The sequence below is a fragment of the Bos indicus x Bos taurus genome, chromosome 23, assembly GCF_003369695.1.
Source record: "Bos indicus x Bos taurus breed Angus x Brahman F1 hybrid chromosome 23, Bos_hybrid_MaternalHap_v2.0, whole genome shotgun sequence".
In the NCBI taxonomy this organism is placed as follows: domain Eukaryota; kingdom Metazoa; phylum Chordata; class Mammalia; order Artiodactyla; family Bovidae; genus Bos; species Bos indicus x Bos taurus.
The window spans coordinates 13,653,971-13,677,840 of NC_040098.1; the positions used below are offsets into that span (position 1 = coordinate 13,653,971).

Consider the following 23,870-nt stretch of genomic DNA (forward strand, 5'->3'; position numbering starts at 1 on the left):
GGAAGAAACAATGGAAAGAATTATTATTTAGGACCTTATCTGTCCAACATGAAGGAATTGGTTAGTAGAGAAGAAATAATATGAAGTAATTTCTATTAGATGGCATATTCCAGGAGGATAAGGATCTTATTCCTAGCATCTCAAGGAAGTTGAGTGAAAAATTATCAGTAACCTTGAAGAGTGTAAGGTTTTAGAGATTGAGATGGGGGGACTATCTCTTATAGTTAGAAGTAGGTGTGTGACTAGTTACAGAAACCTGAATGTTTATAGGAATCACCTGAGAAACTGGTTGAACATATGGATTTCTATGTCTCACTCACAGAAATTCTGATTTAGTGGCTGAAGGAGACAGAATAAAGATGTCCTCATCCTAATCCCTGGAATTTGTTACATTAAATGTCAAGGGGGAATTCAGATTGTAGGAGGAATTAAGGATGGGGAGGTTATCCTGGATGATCAAAGTGGGCCCAATGTAATCACATAGGTCCTTCTAGACTCAAGAGGGAGATGAAAGAGTCAGAGCCAGGGAGCTGACAGTATGTTAGAGATTTGACTGGACATTTGTGGCTTTGAAAAAGTTGAACATTTTTTAAAAGATGGTTTGGTTCACTTGACATGACAGTGAGTTCCTACTGGAGACTGGTAACACTGTCCTCTCTTTTTGCCTGGCTGAACTGCCCAGTGGTATCCCAGTTCAGTTGCCCAGTCGTGTCCGACTCTTTGCGACCCCATAAACCGCAGCACGCCAGGCCTCCCTGTCCATCACCAACTGCCAGAGTCCACCCAAACCCATGTCCACTGAGTTGGTGATGCAGTCCAACCATCTCATCCTCTGTCATCCCCTTCTCCTCCTGCCTTCAATCTTTCCCAGCATCAGGGGCTTTTCAAACGAGTCAGCTCTTTGCATCAGGGGGCCAAAATATTAGAGTTTCAGCTTCAACATCAGTCCTTCCAAAGAACACCTAGGACTGATCTCCTTTAGGATGGAATGGTTGGACCTCCTTGCAGTCTAAGGGACCCTCAAGGGTCTTCTCCAACACCACAGTTCAAAAACATCAATTCTTCAGTGCTCAGCTTTCTTTATAGTCCAACTTTCACATCCATACATGACTACTGGAAAAACCATAGCCTTGACTAGACGGACCTTTGCTGACAAAGTAATGTCTCTGCTTTTCAATATGCAGTCATAACTTTCCTTCTAAGGAGTAAGTATCTTTTAATTTCATGGCTGCAGTCACCATCTCCAGTGATTTTGGAGCCCCCCAAAATAAAATCAGCCACTGTTTCCCCATCTAGTCAAATATTAGGATTTCAGTAATGTATCCATCAAAGACTTTATGCTGTCCTTGTGGAGAAATGACAGTTGCATAATAAATTAGCACTACACAACCTTAATGTTTTTTATACCTGTATGTGAATAATGCTGATTAAAAGGTGCCAACTGAATAGATAATTGATAACAGAATTGATACATCATTTTTTACCTGGAAGTTCTAATTAGCCATGAAAATCTGACAACAAATAGTATATGTCATACTTTGATAAGGATAAGAGTTAAGGGGAAATAATGAGAATAAAGAAGATGAGAGAATGGCATTGAAACATGTATAATATCATATATGAAACGAGTCGCCAATCCAGGTTTGATGCATGATACTGGATGCTTGGGGCTGGTGCACTGGGATGACCCAGAGGGATGATACAGGGAGGGAGGAGGGAAGAGGGTTCAGGATGGGGAACACGTGTATACCTCTGGCGGATTCATGTTGATATATGGCAAAACCAATACAATATTGTAAAGTTAAAAAATAAAATAAAAAAATAAGATGAGAATATTTTGTAAAATAGAAAAAAATATATTGATTTTTCACAGACCTTTCTATATGTGAGCAGAGAACTTGAATTTTTAATGTTAGCAGCAACAGCCCTGTTGAGGGGCTGCTGTGATCAGTTCTGTGTGAGGATAGCAGTTTTGAATTTTTCACTTATGAACAAAAGGCTCACTATATATCACCCCATTTTAAATCTCTCATAGGACTGCATTTTTCTATTCAAGGAATATCAGGCATCTTTTCATAAAACAAGGAAACAGATTTTAGAGTCCTCAGGGGAAAAATCTTTTGAGGTTTCAGAAATGTACATATTTGGAAAATTTGAAGCTTTCTGCAAAAGACTGGAGAAGGTAAGCAGCCACAGTTTTCACTGCCAACCATAGTGTTCCAGTTACTTCATACTTCATGTAGCATTGTTGAGATCTCTTATCTCACTATTGATCTGACTCATCCAGTATTACTCATAGATTGCTGCGTTTTATTATAACTTATTTTTTCATTCCTAGTTACTGTCTTCTGCCAGGCACACAAAAGCTGTTGTAGACTTTCTCTTCTCTTGAGACCTCCACTCTGTCTTCACATATGGAGCTTGAACTCAAGTCTCTGCTCTTAGGCATCATAGCAGCTGAGAACAGGCGTGAGATGACATGTGTGCAGTACCTGGCAGAACCAGGTAGCTGTTTCATATCTGGATGTGTGGGTACCTTATCTTTCTAGGGCAGCATGTATGGTCTAACATAGACATTATGTGTGTACTGTCTTTGCTGGGCAGGTGTGGATTAGAAACTTCTGCACCTTGGATGCATTCATTGTTTAGGACTGGCTGGAGAGAAGTGAGGTTTTGCCAGGGGTTATAGGGCAGCCCATCCCAGAGTCTTCTTGCAGTCAGCCTTTGGAAAGCCTACAGAGATACCATCTAGGTACCATCCTCCCCATGCCCCCACCATTCTGCAGGCTCCCTAGGTCTTGGGAGTAGTTAGGGACCTGCTCATCATTTTTGGGACAATGGTGGGGGCATTACGCAAGTTGAAGGGCATTTCCTAGGTATGCCAGGATGGGAAAGTATGGGTGCTGAACAGAACCAGGTTACTGAGTTGGGCCCTTCCTACATACTTCTATTGGTTCTGTTTTTGTTTATTTCTCTAGCATCTTTATTGTGATATAGTTTACATACCACATAATTTATTCATTTAAAGTGTTCAAGTCAATATTTTCTAATATATTCACAGGATTGTGCAACCATCACTACCATCTAATTTTACATTTCATTCCCACTAAAAGAAAACCCTGTGCCCATTAGCAATGATACCCCTTTCTCCCCTCTACCCAACCCTAAGCAACTGCTAATCTACTTTCTGTTTCTATAGATTTGCCTATTCTGGACATTCCATATAAATGGAGTCATATAATATGTGCTCTTTTGTGACTGGCTCCTTTAGTTTAGTATCATAATTTCAAGCCTCATCTGTTTTGTAGCATTCCTCTTTATTTCAGAATAATATTCCATCATATGGGTATGTGTGCTTAGTTGCTCAGTCGTATCTGACTCTTTGCAACCTCACGGACTGTAGCCCGCCAGGCTCCTCTGTGCATGGGGATTCTCCAGGCAAGAATACTGGAGTGGGTTGCCATACCCTCCTCTCAACATGGGTATACTATATTTTATTTGTCCATTCATTAGTTGATGGACATTTGGGTTTTTCCATTTTGGGCTATTACGAGTAATGCTGCTATTTTCTGTGTGTGTTTTTGAGTTGTTATTTCTCTTGAGTTTATGCATAGGAGTGGAATTGTTGGGTCATATTATAACTCCATGTTTACTTTTTGAGGGAGTACCAAACTGTTTTCCAAAGTACTTGCATCATTTTATATTCTCGTAAGAAATGTATGAGGGTTCCAGTTTCTCTACATCATTGTAATGCTTGTTATTATCTGTCCTTTTGAATTTAGCCATTGTAGTGGATGTGAAGTGATATCACACTGTGGTTTTGATTTGCATTTCCCTGATGACTCGGTGACTAATGGTGTTGAGCATCTTTTCATGAGCTTATTGTCCATTCGTATTTCTTCTTTGGAGAAATTTCTGTTCCGATTCTTTGCACATTTTAAATTTAGTTATTTGTATTTTTATAGTTGAGTTTATAAGCATTATTTATGTATTCCGGATTTAAGTCTCTTATCAGATATGATTTTCAAGTATTTTCTCTTGCTGCGGGCTATCTTTTCATTTTCTTGATTGTGTTCTTTGAAGCATGAAGTTTTAAATTTCCATCGAGTCTGATTTATCAAGTGTTTGTTTTGTCGCTTGTGCTTTTGGTGATGCGTCTAGGAAAAGTTGTATGAGACTGTTTTGTGAACAGTGGGAATGTCTTGAGGACAAATGTCTAATTGGAATTGTATCAGCATGGGTCAAATGAATAAATAAGTCCCATCATCAGAACGTGTTCCACAGAGATGTTTAATATGTCTGAAACCATTAGAATGTAAACCTGGAGGTGATTCCTAGTTACTTTTCATTTTTCCAGGAGCAAGGACCCTCGCCAACTTGGGTGCAGTTTTAGGCTTGGTAGGGCTTCAGGGCTGAACCTTAATGGCTAACCCATTTGCAATAAAGATCTTTGGTGTCAGGTCTAGTGCTGGGGATCCATCTGTAAGTAGCAGCCCAAGCATTCCTGATCCTAGAGGGAGTAGGTGATAATGGCTAGCTGCTTCAGCCACTCACCCCCGTCCTACCTCTAGAGAAGCCTACCTACAGTCTTAAGGATACAACTTCATGCCACAAAGGCTCAACAGTCAGAGCCAATGCAGCACTCTCCAGGGGCCTTACTTGAAGTGCATTCTGGCTGCTAGGTTATTCCAACTCTCCTGTGCTAAGAATCCTTTGGCTGGCTGGCATCTCTCCCAGGTGTAATTGGTGGATATTGGTTTCCAGATTCTCGAAGATGGGGCATGATAGTTACCCTGAAATGTGGCCAGGATTTTTTTTTATAATCCTGTAGAGGTTGTTCCAACATCTGTTGGAGCATCGAAAAAGTGAGAGAGTTCCAGGAAAACATCTATTTCTGCTTTATTGTCTACACCAAAGCCTTTGACTATGTGGATCACAAGAAATTGTAAAAAATTTTTAAAGAGATGGGAATACCAGACCACCTGACCTGCCTCCTGAGAAATCTGAATGCAGGTTAAGAAGCAACAGTTAAAATTGGACATGGAACAACAGACTGGTTTCAAATTGGGAAAGGAGTATGTTAAGGCTGTATATTGTCACCCTGCTCATTTAACTTATATGCAGAGTATATCATGTGAAATGCAGGCTGGATGTAGCACAAGCTGGAATCAAGATTACCAGGAGAATTATAAATAACCTCAGATATACAGATGACAACACTCTTATGGAAGAAAGAGGAGAAGGACTAAAGAGCCTCTTGATGAAAGTGAAAGAGATGAGTGAAAAAGTTGGCTTAAAACTCAACATTCAGAAAACTAAGATCATGGCATCTGGTCCATCACTTCATAGCAAATGGGGAAGCAATGGAAACTGTGAGAGGCTTTATTTTGGGGGGCTCCAAAATCACTGCAGATGGTGACAGCAGCCATGAAATTAAAAGGAGCTTACTCTTTGGAAGAAAGGCTCTAACCAACCTAGACAGCATATTAAAAAGCAGAGACATTACTTTGCCAACAAATATCTGTCTAGTCAAAGCTATGGTTTTTCCAGTAGTCATGTATAAATGTGAGAGTTGGACTATAAAGAAAGCTGAGCACTGAAGAATTGATGCTTTTGAGCTGTGGTATTGGAGAAGACTCTTGAGCATCCCTTGGACTGCAAGGAGATTCAACCAGTCCATCCTAAAGGAAATCAGTCCTGAATATTCACTGGAAGATCTGATGCTGAAGCTGAAACTGCAATACTCTGGCTACCTGATGTGAAGAACTGACTCACTGGAAAAGACCCTGATGCTGGGCAAGACTGAAGGTGGGAGGAGAAGGGGACAACAGAAGATGAGATGGTTGGATGGCTGGATGGCATCACCAACTTGATGGACATGAGTTTGAGTAAGCTCCAAGAGTTGGCATGCTGCAGTCCATGGGGTCACAAAGAGTCAGACATGACTAAGTGATTGAACTGAACTGAGAGGTGGTTACTGAGCTACTTGGTGGACTTCCCCTGCTCAGTGGGGCACAGCAGGGACTGCTGTTGGACCTGCCCTGAGAGCTCTTCAATAGCTGTCAAGGAGAGACAGAAAGGCACGCTAAGCCAGATCCTGTTAGGGAAAGCTGAGATTCAGATGTCTGGATGACCAACTCCAAAGTCAAAGAACAGACAGAATTGAGCTTGGCATTGGAGAGCCAAGACCTCAGAGTTGGGCAGGGATGTTGGGAATCTTTAAGGAATAAGTGAGGAAAATTCTAGTGTGTCAGCTTAGGGTGCCTGAAAGTTACCTTTTGGTAGGTGGAGACTTGATGGTATATTGTGGTTAGTCTGCCCTAAAGAACTGAAATTAAGTGTGTATGATATAGCTTTTGTTTCTTCTTCCTGCCATGTAAATTTTGGTGAATATTGGTGTTTCCCAAAGCTCTGTGTTTAGTTTTCTTTTCTTCTCACCCTCATTTGTGGGGGAGAAGAGAAGGTGTGGGAAGCTTTGAGTATTGTTCTCCAGAGCAAGAATCAAGATGAGGAATCACTGATGAAGACTGAAGAGCTGAGAGCCTGTGGACATAAAAGACTTTTTCTTTATGGTGAAGTAGGTAGTGTTGGTATGTTGAGATGGAGTCAACTGTTTCTGAAGTAACGTTCATAATGAGGATTGCCCAGGGTTCTTTTTAAAAAACAGTTTTCTTTTATTGTGCTGAAAGTCACATAATATAAAACATATGATTTTAACCATATTTATCTATACAGTTCAGTGGCCCTAAGTGTATTTACATTGCTCTACAGCTCTTATCATCATCTGTCTCCCGAATTTTTCACCTTCCTAAACTCAAACTGTCTCCATTAAACACTAACTCCTTGTTCCCCCTCCCCCCACAACCCCCACCTGCCAGCCCCTGGAGTCTACCAGTGTACTTTTGACACTATGAATTTGACTATTTGAGATACCTCATGTAAGTGGAATCCAACAGTAGTTGTCTCCCAAGTGTTCTTTAAGGGTCAGAAGTGACTGCAGTCATCCTTCAGGATTGTGGGGCCTTTCTTTTTTCTGAATGTGGATTTATTGCTAGTGTTACATATCAGAACTGTCGGGAGTGCCAAGAAGGACGGTAACGCTTTTGAATCCAGTGAAGTGATTTTGAGGAATAAAAGGCCTAAACTGTTTAGACATCTGCAAGGGATTTTAGTCCCTGCCCTTCCTCCTCTTGAAAGGCAAAGTGATCAAATTCTGAGAAAGGCTGTAAACTCTTTCCTTATGTTGAAACATCTTCTGTCTTAAATAGTCCAAGGGTAATAATGACTGGAGTAGAGATTTGTCTTCTATTTTATCTCCTCTGGTTGGGTTTATTTATATGATTCTAGATCCTGTTTATTTATTTATTTTTTTAAAATCATTGATTCATTAAGAGTTTATTCTGGGGAAGGGTGCTAATTTTTTAAATAAAATAACACTTTTGTTTTTAAGATTACAGAAATGATAACTGTTGTGCAAACATACTCAACCTTAAACAATTCTACCATAGAGGGAATAGACATTTTGGCAATAAAATTCAAAAATATATATCAAGGGGTTAAGAAGAAACAGTATGACATTCTGGATCCAAGAAGGACAGAATTTGACACAGATTTCTTAGATTTTATGACAAAAATCAATGCTTTAGAGGTGAGTATACATAATTTTACTTTAGTAAAGCTGAAATGTAATCAATAGTACTGTACTGAAATTAACATAGTTACTATTTATTACAAATTACTTTTGCAAATTGATCAAAAATACTTGCTGGTATGAATAATCTTCTAACTAGTCCACAAGATATTTTCCATCTTTTTTGAAAAATGAAAAATGAGTTTACTCAGTAAAGGGTACCAGTAACTAACCAGAAGCCCAAAGGGCTTATTGTAGCTAGGGTTTATTTTTCATTTGCATTAAAAATTAGATTCGGTTTTTGTTGTGCCAGGGACCCATGTCACTTTTGTCAGCCTTGTTCTTGGTCAAGTGTGAGAAGATTTGAGAACAGATTAGGAAGATGAATCACTCTTCCCTTGGCACTGCACTTTATAACCACATTCTCACTACAGCTTAGAGGATGGCTCTGAAAAGGCCCTCAATCCTGTCTGTGAGAGCTGAAGGAACCCCAGAGGGATGAGACTGTAACATATTTCTCTGTCACTTTTTGGGCTTATATGACCTCAGTTACTTTCTTACTGAAAACTCTTAGCCCAGGTGTAGCCAAGGTCTCCTCCTTGCTGCATAAGGTCCTAGAAACACAGGGAGGGATAGGAATTCTCCAGGCAAAAATGCTGGAGTGGGTAGCCACTCCCTTCTCCTTGGGATCTTCCCAACCCAGAGATTGAACCTGGGTCTCCTGCATTGCAGGTGAATTCTTTACCATCTGAGCCACCTACTAACACACTGTCTAATTGAAAACTGTTAGCCCAGATGTAGCTCCAGGCCTCCTCTTTGCTCAGAATGTCCTGGAAACACAGAGAGGGAAAAGAATATACAATGTCCACTTCCTGGGTCTTAAATTCTTGCTAAGAAGGTGAGGAAAATTATATTTTTTTCCCTTGTGTTTTAAAAGACTCTTTTAAAAACCACATTATGTATATAATTTGTGCAATATATATTAAAAAGATCCTAAAATTCTAACAACACTTTTTCTTTTTGACACAGATTTCCTTTCAGTTTTTGAAAGTTAGACTCTGATAAGATCAGATCAGATCAGATCAGTCGCTCAGTCGTGTCCGACTCTTTGCGACCCCATGAATCGCAGCACGCCAGGCCTCCCTGTCCATCACCAACTCCTGCAGTTCACCCAGACTCACGTCCATCGAGTCAGTGATGCCATCCAGCCATCTCATCCTCTGTCGTCCCCTTCTCCTCCTGCCCCCAATCCCTCCCAGCATCAGAGGCTTTTCCAATGAGTCAACTCTTCGCATGAGGTGGCCAAAGTACTGGAGTTTCAGCTTTAGCATCATTCCTTCCAAAGAAATCCCAGGGCTGATCTCCTTCAGAATGGACTGGTTGGATCTCCTTGCAGTCCAAGGGACTCTTCAAGAGTCTTCTCCAACACCACAGTTCAAAAGCATCAATTCTTCGGCGCTCAGCCTTCTTCACAGTCCAACTCTCACATCCATACATGACCACAGGAAAAACCATAGCCTTGACTAGACAAACCTTTGTTGGCAAAGTAATGTCTCTGCTTTTGAATATGCTATCTAGGTTGGTCATAACTTTCCTTCCAAGGAGTAAGCATCTTTTAATTTCATGGCTGCAGTCACCATCTATAGTGATTTTGGAGCCCCCCAAAATAAAGTCTGACACTGTTTCCACTGTTTCCCCATCTATTTCCCATGAAGTGCTGGGACCGGATGCCATGATCTTTGTTTTCTGAATGTTGAGCTTTAAGCCAACTTTTTCACTCTCCACTTTCACTTTCATCAAGAGGCTTTTGAGTTCCTCTTCACTTTCTGCCATAAGGGTGGTGTCATCTGCATATCTGAGGTTATTGATATTTCTCCCGGCAATCTTGATTCCAGCTTGTGTTTCTTCCAGTCCAGCATTTCTATGATGTACTCTACATAGAAGTTAAATAAACAGGGTGACAATATACAGCCTTGACGAACTCCTTTTCCTATTTGGAACCAGTCTGTTGTTCCATGTCCAGTTCTAACTGTTGCTTCCTGACCTGCATACAGATTTCTCAAGAGGCTGATATGAAGATATATTTTACTTTTAGTATTTGGTTTGGGGAGTTATATCATTATAGCAATGGGAATTTGTCTTTTTAAAAAATTATTGTATAAATTATTTTTATGATTCATTAATAAAGATTATATGTTATAAAGACTTTATTGTGTGGTCTTAGATTCAAATTTAGCTTTCAGTAAATTTAGAAGGCATAGTTTTTAGTATTTAGAAAGAGATGTCAGTGTTTTAACTTTCCTTGGTTTTCCAATGTTTCATTAATGGGTGTGGCATATATTTGTGGACAGTACCAATATAATTGATAAGTGAAAGTAATTTACAGAGTGCTTCAGTTCCATCAGCTGGGCACCAAGAGTTTGGAGTTCACTACTAAGGATGGTCAGAGCCTTGGAAGGATATTTTCTGCATCTCATTCCTCATTAGCATGACAAAGATGTTTCTGAGAGTAGCGGTATTGGACAATGACACCTGTTCACTATGGGTGTTTATAGTGTCATTGGAGAAGGACATGGCAACCCACTCCAGTATTCTTGCCTGGAGAATCCCATGGACAGAGGAGCCTGGGGGGCTACAGTCCACAGGGTTTCAAAGAGTTGGACACGACTGAGCACAGTGTCATTACATTGCTCCACAGACATGCTAAGAAATCCTAAATGTCCCAAAGAAATGTGCTCAGTAAGAGACTTTCACTCCTTTCATAAATTCTGTAGGTCAACATACAGTAAATAATGAGCAGCAAATGCAAACCACATATGTAATTTTAACTTTTTAGTAGCCGCATGCATACAAGTAAGAAGAAACAGGTGCCGTTAATTTTAATGATATACTGTATTCAACCTCACGTAGTAAAAATATTATCATTTTAACACGTCACTAACAAAACCCAGTATGACATATTTTATACTCCCTTTTTCATACTAAGTCTTTGAAGTTTTGTGTGTATTTTATTTTCTATTTACAGCACATCTCACTTCCAAGTACTGACTTTCAAGTGCTCAGGGGAAACGTGTGGCCAGTGGCTACCATACTGGACAGTGCAGCGCTAGACGCTTAGATGGTAGATGTGTTTAAGGCTCTTTTGATTCTGTAGGAGAATCATTCATTGTTGTTAAACAAAACCAATCTTCTCTTTAATAAAAAAAAATCATTCAAACATTAATATTGCATTTCAGGTACAGATACAGGCATTTATGAACAGTAGTTTTGGAAAAATTCTATCTTCTCAGCAGGCTCTTCAACTGCTTCAAAGGTATTTATAATGCATTAAGCAGTGTAATTTCTTTTTTTATTTATTTTATTTTTTTTTGTTTGCTTTTTTAAATTTTATTTTATTTTTAAACTTTACAATATTGTATTGGTTTTGCCATATATCAACATGAATCCACCACAGGTATACACGTGTTCCCCATCCTGAACCCTCCTCCCACCTCCCTCCCCCTACCATCCCTCGGGGTCGTCCCAGTGCACACGAGTTGCCAGTCCAGGTTTGATGCACGATAAGCAGTGTAATTTCTAAGTGGGATAACTTTATACCTGAAAATAACCATTTCAAAAAAAATTTTGGAAATCTCTATGTAAACTTTGAAACTTATAAACAGTAATCTTTTTTATGATTTTATTCTTGAAATTTATTTATTTTAATTGGAGGCTAATTACTTTACAATATTGTGGTGGTTTTAGCCATACATCGACATGAATCAGCAATGGGTATACATATGTCCCCTATCCCGAACCCTCTTCCCACCTCCCTCCCCATCCCATCCCTCTGGATTGGTCCCAGTGCACCAGCTTTGAGTGCCCTGTTTCATGCATAGAACTTGGACTAGTGATCTATTTCACATGTGGTAATTAATATACATGTTTCAATGATATTCTCTCAAATCATCCCACCCTTGCTTTCTCCCACAGAGTCCCAAAGTCTGTTCTTTATATCTGTGTCTCTTTTGCTGTCTCACATACAGGGTCATTGTTACCATCTTTCTAAATTCCATATATATGCATTAATATACTGTATTGGTGTTTTTCTTTCTGACTTACTTCACTCAAACAGTAATCTTTCAATTACCATAAATAGACTGGTGAAAATTTGAAACATGGGATGATGTTTTTCATTGAATTTTATTGAGGAAAGCCTTTATATAGGAAATGATGTCATATTTTCCCTCAGCTATGTAATATCTTAAAGTTAATTTCATAAGTGTTATTGGAAAGGGAACAAATAATGTTTGATTCTACATACTGAAAGGAATTCTGAAAGTGAAATTATCTAAGAGTAATAGGTCTCTGGCTTCCCTGATAGCTCAGATGGTAAAAAATCTGCCTGCAATGGAGGAGACCCAGGTTTGATCCCCAGGTTGAGACGAGCTCCTGGAGAAGAAAATGACAGCCCACTCTAGTAGTCTTGCCTGGAGAATCCCATGGACAGAGGAGCCTGGGGGGCTACAGTCCATGGGGTCGCAGAGAGTCAGACATGACTGAAGCAACTTAGCACACATGCCCGTACGCACAGCAGGCCTCCAAAGTTTCTGTTTTCCTTCCTGAGCACTCCTGCAGCTTCCTCTATTCTGACAGCAGTGCTCCCCTGCAGGACAGGGGAGCCTGGATTAGAGGAGCGGGCTGGACCAGAAGCCGTTTTCTTCCAGCTCAGAGAGGGCTCACTACCCATGTCAGGGACTCTCTGGGAACTCTCCCCTGAGAGCCAGTGGATCTGGGCTTGGGTCTGACTTTGCTGTAGTTCCATGTCTTTCTAATGATGAATCATACCTGTAAAACTTTAGCTCATGAGATGATCGTAAGAGTCAAAACAGATATAAAATGGTTTTGATGAGTGAGAGTACTATACAGTACTGTACAGACTATACTATACAGAGTACCATACAGATGGCAGTACCACTGTCTTGGCAGTTTCTCTGTCTCTTTTTACTCATTTTATTATCAGAATGTTATGGTTCTAGTTCTCCCCGTGCATCCTTAGTCTCTAAGCGTTGTGGTGTTTGGCTGACAAAATGTTTATTATCGTGACTGCGGATGACGTGAGCAGTAATACTGGCAGAGGACAGTCAGTCAACTGCTTTCCGTCTTTGCTAAGCCAGCTTTGAAAAGCTCAACTTTTCAATCTCAGTTCAGATGTCATTTTCTTCAGGAAGTCTTTCTCGACTCCCCAGGCTTGGCAGGGTTTCCTCTGTTACATGCAATTTCTGGCACTCCTGTAATTGGAACAACTATTTATGTCACTTATGACCAATCTCTACCTTTTCAATGACCGTTGGCTCCAAGAGGGCTGAAGCCACACCTGTCTTGTACATCACTGTGTCCTAGGGCAATGCATGAGGCCTGGTGGGAATGTTTGTCAAATGAGTGAATGGATTTTTAGGACTACAGCAACTCTTAAGTATGTTTCTCATTCGCCTTTTAATTATTCACCTTCACTTGCTTTTAGATTCCAGAAACTGAACATTCCCTGTCTGCAGTTAGAAATAAACCACACCATTGAGCGTATTCTTCAGTATTATGTGGCTGAACTTGAAGCTACCAAAAAGGCAAGTATCATGTTTATAAATAGAACAGCACTTTTTGTACAAGAAGAAAAATACACTGCAAGTATTCGCCGTCATTATCTTGTGCCAAGCTTTTCAGACCAATCCTGTCACTGCTGAGTATCTTTGATGCTCCTCTCCAGGGGGAAGGTCCTGACAGCATGTGTCCCTAGAAAGCCAGATTATACCTCTCTCCTCTTAAGAATTATCTTCTTATGACAGGGTTCATGTATGTGTGGGGAATCCCATTTACATTAATGTTTTTGTACATCAAAATATGGGCTCAGGTTTCTGCCATAAAGGAGTGCGAATCAGCCGTAATTATACATACATCCCCTCCTTCTCTAGCCTCCTTCCCCTCCCCTCGTCCCATCCCGTCAGGTCATCACAGAGCACCAGACTGGGCTCTCTGTGCTGCACAGCAACTTGTCACCAGCCAATAGTGTGTATATGTTGATGCTACTTTCTCCAGTTGTCCCGCTCTCTCTCCTCTCCCACTGGGACCGCAAGTCATCTTCATCCGTGTCTCCATTCCTTCCCTGCAAACAGGTTCATCAATATCATGTTTATGGCAGAAGCCAACACAACATTGTAAAAATTTAGAAAAATATCTAAATGTTAAAAATAGGGGGAAAAAAAATTGGGAAGGCTTTTATCATAGTTTGTGATCCTGAATTAGATAACACAGCATTGGAATAGGAATTTACTTGGAAATGTGAAATTAGCAGTACAATTAATGGGGCCAAGGAACAGAGAAGTAAAAGTAAAAGGCAGTTAGTTCTTGGATTCTTATCCCTCTTCTTCTGTCACTCTGTAAAATTAAAATATATGTGTATAACCTGTAAAAAAAAATATGGTCTCTGGAGAATATTATGACAGATATAATATAGCTATGTGTTCCCACTTTTGAGTATAGCTTTAGGATTAGGGATAAAAGGCAGAAAAAATGTATACATGTAATGGGAAGTAAGGGTTAAAAGGGAATCAAGTGTCATGTGTTGTAATCATCATAGTTTTTGAGCCTTGGGTTGATAGGGCTAGAGTACATACTTTTTGACAACCTCTTATTTACAAAACATGTCAATAATTGTAATACATCAATAAAAATATAGCTGTATGTGTTTTACCTTTTCCTCTGTATTGAATTTCAAACATTAATGCCAGACCTTTAATTACAGCTTTATCATTCTCAAAAAGATGACCCCCCTCTTGCTCGCAACATGCCCCCTATAGCAGGAAAGATCCTCTGGGTGAGGCAGCTGTATCGCCGGATAAGTGAGCCCATCAACTATTTCTTCGTAAGCCAATAGTTAAAATTTACAGTTTGTGGATCATGGTGGGTTTAGTTTTTCTTTTTTTGGCATGCCCTGAAGCATGTGGGATCTTAATTCTCCTACTAGGGATTGAACTGGTGCTCCCTGCATTGGAAGCATGGAATCTTAACCACTTGACTGCTGGGGAAGTCCCTTGTGGTGATTTTTAATACAAGAAATATATTTTATACTAGAGCATTTGTTTCCAGTAGAGTAACTAGAGCTAATTCTTTTACCAGGCAAAGTAAATTTAGCTTGCAAATACGCTTGAGAGAGAATAAGCCAATTCCTTTCATGTTTGGTAGATAAGCCTGATTAATTACAGCTAATCTGTCAGAAGGTTAATCTTAGAAATGTATGACCTTTAATCATACAGGACACTTGATAAAGGCTTTTGTAAAATAATTGCTTTGAAAATGATAGAGCACAGGCTTGGTACTGAAACTTAAGTCTGTGTGTGGATGGCTAGGTCACTGATACACGTTCAGTTCAGTTCAGTTCAGTTCAGACGCTCAGTCCTGTCTGACTCTTTGCGACCCCATGGACTGCAGCGCGGCAGGCTTCCCTGTCCATTACCAACTTCCAGAGCCTACTCAAACTCATGTCCGTCGGTGATGCCATCTAACCATCTCATCCTCTATTGTCCCCTTCTCCTCTCGCCTTCAGTGGAGGTGAGGATGTGCTCAGAATATATTCCTCTGTGTAGGACTGAGGCCAAGAGCAGGTGTAATAGAGTACGTTCATCCTCTGTGTTCTTAAGACGATTAGATTTCTGAAAACCACCAGGGTAGTCTTAAGCCTTGTTGGGATTCTGAAACTGCCAGTTTGTCATCTCGTTTTGTTTGTGTGTTTTGGTTTTCCTTTTCTTGCTTTGTGTTTTAAAGAGATGGTGTCGCCAGTCCAGGTTCGATGTACGATACTGGATGCTTGGGGCTGGTGCACTGGGAAGACCCAGAGGGAGGGTATGGGGAGGGAGGAGGGAGGAGGGTTCAGGATGGGGAACGCATGTATACCTGTGGCGGATTCATTTCGATATTTGGCAAAACTAATACAATATTGTAAAGTTCAAAAATAAAATAAAATTTAAAAAAAATAAAATAAAATAAAAATAAAGAGATGGTGTAGCAAAGCAAAGTTGGTTTGCCTGGTGTTGTGTCTTGTGCCTAAGTAGAGAACAAAATATAATAGTCTTGCAAGTGATTTTATTATTTGAGCATTATTAAATATTAAGTTTTTGTTGTTTTTGTTTGGCTGATATAATTTGTTTTACTGTCCTCAATATTAAAAAAAATATTGAAAAAACAGTAGGCTCTGGCAGTAGGCTCTGGAAGTTGGTGATGGACAGGGAAGCCTGCCGCGCTGCAGTCCATGGGGTTGCAAATATTAAAAAAAATAAATAAATAAAACAAAATGCTGGCCTTAGACAAGAGGCCAGGATAGGTACTCAGTTGTTTATTGACTTTATAGTGACAGAGCAGAGATTGCCCTGTTTTGATACGTGTGAATGAAAACAACAAAAAGAGAATGTTCAATTTTTACATAAAAAGTCTTGTTTTTGTTCTTTGATATATATTTACTTCTTTTTAAAAAAATTGGTGGGGAAGGAGGGAGGGGGAGAGAGAGAGAGGGAAGAAGGGAAGGAAGGAGGGAGGGAGGGAATCTACATTTTCTTTTTTTTTTTTTTTGATGCTGTAATTTAAGAATTTGCCCTGATACTCACAGTTCTAGGAAAATTAGTTCATTGTATCTTGCCAGAAAAGTGGGGATGAAACAGAGAATTGGAGGTGGAGACCCTAGTGCCTACGGCCAGCTGTAAGACTAGATACCTTGCTTTATAAATCCTATTTTCTTTCTCAGTTTCTGCTTTTTACTGTTAATGTTTCTCTGCTTCCTTCTCTAGCTTGTCTGACCTTCCTCGTCTCTGATCTTTTTCTGAGGCAAAATCTAAATGAGTAGCATTGTTATTTGAAATATAAACAGCTTTACAGTTTGAATAGAAAGCAGACAGCAGACTTTTTAAAATAAATCATTTTTCTTCCCTTAAAAAAACAGAAAAACTCGGAAATTTTGTCAAGTGCAGAAGGCAAAGCTGTCATCCGTCAGTATAATAAAATTTCCTATGTTCTGGTGGAATTCGAGGTGGTCTATCACACAGCCTGGATCAGAGAGATCTCCCAGTTACAATACGGTGTGTGTAAGACTGCAGTGACCCTGCAGAGGAGGGAGTATTAGGTGGCTTTGAATGAGTTTGTGGTTCTGGAGAATTTTTATGTCTTTTTAAATATAACTGTATGATGGTTAAATTTAGATTTGGGACTGATACAATTATTTATTTCTTTACAGTTAGTAATATTCTGATTTTATAAGCAGAAATTGTCATGACCTTAAAATTGGTATATGCAGATTATGAGTTTCAAAAAACAGTATTTAAAAGTCAATATCAAAGCTCTTTATTTCTCCATAGGTTTGAGAAGATTTTTTGTTTTTAATCAGTTTTATCATGCTGTAGATTCAAATCTCAGTCCCAGTCAAGAGAAAGAATCGCAGCTTGCTTGTCCTCATTCTATCCTTCCTTCAATCGTTCCTTCCTTCCATCTGTCCTTCGTTCCACCCATCCTTTCTTCCATTGTTAAATTTAGATTTGGGACTGATACAATTATTTATTTCTTTACAGTTAGTAATATTCTGATTTTATAAGCAGAAATTGTCATGACCTTAAAATTGGTATATGCAGATTATGAGTTTCAAAAAACAGTATTTAAAAGTCAATATCAAAGCTCTTTATTTCTCCATAGGTTTGAGAAGATTTTTTATTTTTAATCAGTTTTATCATGCTGTAGATTCAAATCTCAGTCCCAGTCAAGAGAAAGAATCGCAGCTTGCTTGTCCTCATTCTATCCTTCCTTCAATCGTTCCTTCCTTCCATCTGTCCTTCGTTCCACCCATCCTTTCTTCCATTGTTCCACCCATCCTTTCTTCCATTGTTCCTTCCTTCCTTCCTCCCTCCCTTGCTTCCTTGCTTCTTCTCTCCCTTCTATTTTCCCCTCCTCTCTTCCTCTCCCTTCCCTTTCTTTCTATAACTGAATTTAACTTGAATTTTGATCTCCAGTAAATAATGAATATTAGGGTTGTGTCTAAGTACCTCTGAGAGGTGCCAGGGTATTGGGCAGTTAAGTGATGTAGGAGATGGATGGTTTTAAGCCACCGTCCATCCATGCTCCCATCATCTGGGATGTTGTTGTCATTGTGTGGGCCCAGCTGGTCAGTTCAGGTTCCTACTTTGTCCCATATCAACCTTAATCTCTTATCCATAACCCTGGCGGAACCCTGACTCTGTCCCGTGGTGGGAAGGTGTCTCCCTCTCGTGCCAGGGATCTCCACTTCAGGAGAGCACAGAACTGCAGGGGTAGGAAGCACAGATTCACAGTTTGGGTCCCTGGGAGTGATGGTGAGAGGGGCCACTCCTAGTTCTGCCTCTTGGTTCCAAACTCACAGCACTATATATAGGTCATTGATTCGCTGCATGACTGCATCCTGAAGGATAAGATTTCAACCCTCTGGAGTATCTTCTGAACTGGCACCTCATTAAGCCTTTAGTATACCACTTCTATCCGCCCAGCTGTTTCTGGGTAATGCATATGATAAGATCCTATGGATCCTAATGAAAGCCTGCTAATGGAGCAATGGTCTCAAACTTTAAAAGAAGGTTAAAATTTACATTATGGAAAAGATCAAAGAGAATTTTTAGCAATCGAAATATGGAGCATGTATTGTTTTGCTTATACAATATGATGCACTTCTCTATTTTTTTTTTTTTTTTTTTTTGTTCTGTCAGCTTTTCCTTTTATCTGCACACTAACAAGTTCAACAGTCCCCTGGTCCATAAAGCTGTTCCTTATTCTTCCTGGCAGATAATAATGTCTTCTTCCTCCAGAGGCCTTTATCATGACATTTGTGGCTTTATAGATCTGTCTTATCTCCCCTATACATTCTAGCAACACTCTCCGTGTCTGTTTCATCTTTGTGTCCTTTAAATAGCAGTCATAGCTAACAAAACACACCTTATATATTCAACCCCCATTAATTCTCATGGCAGTTCTCTGAGCTATTATTCTTATTGTCATTTTACAGATGAAGAAACTGAGGTGCTGAGAAGTTAAGTGATTTTCCTGAGATCACAGAGCTGGGAAGTGGCAGGGCCAGGATTCAAATTTGCCTTTCTTTAAAAAAAAAAATTATTTATTTGGCTGGGCCAGGTCTTAGTTGCAGCATGTGGGATCTAGTCCCCTACCAGGGAGAGAACCCCTGCATTGGGAGCATGGAGACTTAGCCACTGGACTACCATGGAAGTCCCCAGACTTGCCTTTCACGTGAACACAGGCTCGTGAAAGTGAATTACTCTGAAAGACCTCTTGTTATGTTGATGTAACTATATTTAACTGTTTAGGAACTTGGGATTATAATTGGAGACCTAGTATTGGTCTCCTCATTTGCTCTGTAAAGTTTCTCCAGTGATGATTAACATAGAAGGTTCACTTAGTCCCAGAGTTGCCTTCCTGGCTATCATTATTCTTAGTGGTCTCGCTGACCACTTTGTCCTTTCAAGAAAGCTCAGCTTTGCCTTAAGGAAGATAGATTTCATTACATGAATGTCCTAAGATTATCTTGGCATTTACTTGGGAAGATAAATGATTTCCAGCCAAAGTTTTAAAAGATTCCAAATGAACTGGTTTTTAGTTGAAATCCTCATAAAACCATCATTGTTAATAATCACATCAAAACTCATTCTGTTGAGTAGAAGTCAACTAACTTCAAAGGGATATACAGTCTATTTTGTTTTACTAGAAATTTGATGCACCCATATTCTCTGAAGTAATTTGAGGCTTGGAAGATAAAATGTGTGAAATTCTCACATTAGCAGTGCTTGTATAAGATGCAACTGAAGCTAGTACATACTAGTTTACAACTGCTTTATTATGATGCCTCTAAAAGCAATTCATGTTAGGATAACAAATGGTTGAAGGCTATTCAACATGAACAGTTTGGGATTATGTATTTAACTTCTTAATAAAAAGCATATCTGAGAGTACCTATTATATGACTGATGTTCATGTAGTAATTTGGATGTAGGCTAAAAAAAAATTCTTCCTCTGCATTCTAGGAGTTCACAACTCAATGGTGTTTAATAAATATTTCTTACGGATACTGAACCTAGTTATCGATTTAAGTCAGATAAACCTTCTTAAATTTGAGAAGCCAATTTAGTATTAGGTATAGAAAAGAGTTTGAACTCTATGAGATGTGTCATATTTTGTAGTTGGGCACATCTTTCAATTCTGTCTCCCAGAGGTTAAATCACAATCTGTAAAAATAAACTAACACTGCATCACAGCCCTCTTAGACCCACTCAGAAAAGTACTGTGTTACAGTTCATGGCACAAAGGCTAAGCATTCTTGGTTCATATTTATGTCTCTGGATCTAATTTTATGGTTTACAGACACTCTGCATTCATTTATCTAAGTTTTGAGCACTGACAATGTGTCAGATACTGTGCCTTAGCACTTGATAGCCAAAACTACCATTCTGTCCTTAAGAAGTCAGTGGTTCAGTGCGGAAGACAGTCATATAAACAGGACTGGAAGCAGGAGTAAGTCATGTCAGCAATTGTTTATTTGTAGCTTTGCAAGCCACACTTTTTGTGCGACATCCAGAAACAGGAAAGTTGCTGGTTAATTTTGACCCCAAAATTTTGGAAGTTGTTCGGGAAACTAAGTGCATGATAAAAATGAAGCTTGACGTACCAGAACAGGCAAAGAGATTGCTAAAATTGGAAAGTAAATTGAAAGGAGATAAATTGTACCTACAGGTAAGATGGATTCTATTTTCTTTTCTTTTTAAAAAATATTTATTTATTAGGATGCGTTGGGTCTTAGTTGGGGTACATGGGATCTTTTGCTGTGGTACATGGACACTCAAGTTGTAGCTTGAGGGCTCAGTGGTTGTGGCACTTGGGCCTAGATGCTCCATGGCATGTGGGATCCTAGTTCCCAAGCCAGGGATTGAACCTGCATCTCCTGCATTGCAAGGTGGATTCTTAACCACTGGACCACAAGAGATTTCCCTACTTTCTAATTTGCAAGAGGTTTTTAAATATATATATATATATATAATTTTTTTTTTTTTAGAAAGAAAAAGACACCTTTGCAGTTGTGCTGATGCTGCATTGAGGAGAAATTTGTTATTATGTTGATTCTTTTTAAATTTTTTCAGCTTTATCGGGGGACAGATGACAAATAAAATTGTTAGATAAAGTGTAGGTCATGATGATTTGATATACATATGTGTTATGAAAATATGTTGTAGAATGTATTAGTCACTCAGTTGTGTCCAGCTCTTTGTGACTCCATGGACTGTAGCTTGCCAGGTTCCTCTGTCCAGGCAAGAATGCAGGAGTGGATTGCCATTCCCTTCTCCAGGGATCTTCCTGACCCAGGATCGACCTAGGTATCCCGACTTACAGGCAGATTCTTTACCGTCTGAGCCACTAGGAAGCCAGAAGCCCATATTATGAAAGGATTCCTTCCATTTAGTCAGTTAACTAACGTATCCATCATTATATATATATATATATATATATATATATATATATATATAATCTAATTATATATATAATATATAAACACACACACATTGGTGAAAACATTTAAATTCTATTCTCTTCAGTTTAGTTGCTCAGTCATGTCTGACTCTTTGTGTCCCCATGGACTGCAGCATACCAGGCCCCCTGTCCATCACCAACTCCTGGAGCCTGCTCAAACTCATGTCCATTGGGTTGGCGATGCCATCCAACCATCTCATCCTCTGTCATCCCTGTCTCCTCCTGCCTTCAATCTTTCCCATCATCAGGGTATTTTCAAATGAGACAGTTCTTCACATCAGGTGGCCAAAGTATTGGAGTTTCAGCTTCAGCATCAGTCCTTCCAATGAATATTCAGGACTGATTTCCTTTAGGATGGACTGGTTGGATCTCCTTGCAGTCCAAGGGACTCTCAAGAGTCTTCTCCATCACCACAGTTCAAAAGCATCAATTTTTTGGCACTCCGTTTTTTTTTTTTTTTATAGTCCAACTCTTACATCCATACATGACTAATGGAAAAACCATATCTTTGACTAGATGGATCTTTGTTGGCAAGGTAACATCTCTGCTTTTTAATATGCTGTCTAGGTTGGTCATAGCTTTTCTTTCAAAGAGCAAGCATCTTTTAATTTCATGACTGCAGTCACCATCTTTAGTGATTTTGGAGCCAAAGAAAATAAAGTCTCTCACTGTTTCCATTGCCTCCCCATCTATTTGCCATGAAGTGATGGTACCAGATGCCATGATCTTAGTTTTTTGAATGTTGAGTTTTAAGCCAACTTTTTCACTCTCCTCTTTCACTTTCATTAAGAGGCTCTTTAATTCCTCTTAGCTTTCTGCCATAAGGGTGGTGTCATCTGTGTGTATGAGGTTATTGATATTTCTCCTGGCAATCTTGATTCCAGCTTGTGCTTCATCCAGCCCGGGATTTCTTATGATGTATTTTGCATAGAAGTTAAATAAGTAGGGTGACAATACACAGCCTTGATGTACTCACTTTCCAAATTTGGAACCAGTCTGTTGTTCCGGGTCTGGTTCTAACTGTTGCTTCTTGACTTGAATGCAGATTTCTCAGGAGACAGGTGTGGTGGTCTGGTATTCCCATCTCTTGAAGAATTTTCCACAGTTTGTTGTGATCTACACAGTCAAAGGCTTTGGCATAATCAGTAAAGTAGAAGTAGATGTTTTCCTGGAATCCTCTTTCTTTTTCTACGATCCAACGGATGTTGGCAATTTGATCTCTGGTTCCTCTGCCTTTTCTAAATCCAGCTTGAGCATCTGAAAGTTCATGCTTCATGTACTGTTGAAGCCTGGCTTGGAGAATTTCAAGCATTACTTTGCTAGCCTGTGAGATGAGTGCAGTTGTGCGGTAGTTTGATTGTATGACGTGTTATCAACTACCGTCACTGTGTTGTACTTCAGGTCCTCAGACCTTATCAATCTTAGAGCTGAAGGTTTGCGCCCTGTTAGCAATAGCTTCCTGTTTCCCCTACGCCTGACATCTACTTTGCTACTCTTTTTATGAGTTTGCATGTCTTAGATAACACATCTAAGTGATATTATACAGTATTTATCTTCTCCTGTCTGACTTATTTCACTTAGTGCAGTGCCCTTGAGGTCCATCCATGTTGTCACAAATGGCAAGATGTCCTTCTCTCTCATGGTTGAATAGTATTCCATTGTATATATGCCACCTCTTTATCCATTCACCCATTGATGGAAAGTTGTTTCCATGTTTTGGCTGTTGTGAATAATGTTGCAATGAACACTGGAGTGCATATATATTTTCAAATTAGTGTTTTCATATTCTTTGGATAAAAATCCCAAAGTGGAATTGCTAGGTCTTGTGGTAGGCATCACTGACTCAATGGACATGAGTTTGAGTAAACTCAGGAGTTGGTGATGGACAGGGAGGCCTGGCGTGCTGCAGTCCATGGGGTACCAAAGAGTCAGACACGACTGAGCGACTGAACTGAACTGATGGTAGTTCTACTTTAGTTTTGTAAGGAAACTGTTTTTGATAATATTTGCACAATTTAGCTTTTACCAACAGTGTCTGAAGGTTCCTTACTCTCCACATCCTCACCAGTTATTTATCTTTTATCAATAGATGTGAGGTGGTATCTCATTACCCACTATGTTTACTTCTAGGAGTTTTATGGCTTCAGGTCTTAAATTTAATGGTTTAATCCATTTTGAGTTAATTTTTGGGTGCGGTATAAGATGGTGGTCCAGTTTTATTCTTTTTCATGTGACTGCCCAGTTTTCCCAATATTGTTTACCGAAGAGACTGTCCTCTCACCATTGAATTCTTTTGACTTCTTAGTGTGTTCTTGGTTCTTCGTAAGTGAATCGACTGTATATGCACGGGTTTATTTCTGGACTGTATTCTGTTCTGTTGTGATTCTCAAGGCATTAAAATACTGACATGCAAACAGAAAGGAAAAAAGTGAAAGGATTATCAGAAAGCAAAAAGTGATTATCAGAAATCAGATGTAGATTTCTGGATAATGACAATGATGAATAGCAAGTTTAAAACACTATTAATATTATAATTTTATAGATTAAGTGCATTATATTTTATAATATGTTCAATTAAGGATACTAGTAAGATATGAATTAATGACTGTAAAATGACATGAATGGAAAATGAATCTCAATATTATGGAGTAAAATGGAGCAACAACCA

The 23,870-nt window shown here is 39.3% G+C and overlaps 1 protein-coding gene across 2 annotated transcripts in view; it reads left to right on the forward strand.

Annotated features, from left to right (window-relative positions):
* The window catches only part of DNAH8 (dynein axonemal heavy chain 8), a 321,904-nt gene that overhangs the window by 35,695 nt on the left and 262,339 nt on the right, over nucleotides 1-23,870 (forward strand). For both annotated transcript variants that reach the window (XM_027525064.1, XM_027525063.1), the window contains exons 11-17: nucleotides 2,036-2,182; nucleotides 7,451-7,648; nucleotides 10,867-10,943; nucleotides 13,134-13,233; nucleotides 14,409-14,528; nucleotides 16,596-16,731; nucleotides 20,223-20,410. In XM_027525064.1, coding sequence (XP_027380865.1) covers nucleotides 2,036-2,182; nucleotides 7,451-7,648; nucleotides 10,867-10,943; nucleotides 13,134-13,233; nucleotides 14,409-14,528; nucleotides 16,596-16,731; nucleotides 20,223-20,410 — 966 coding nt within the window. The remainder of the gene's footprint in view (nucleotides 1-2,035; nucleotides 2,183-7,450; nucleotides 7,649-10,866; nucleotides 10,944-13,133; nucleotides 13,234-14,408; nucleotides 14,529-16,595; nucleotides 16,732-20,222; nucleotides 20,411-23,870) is intronic.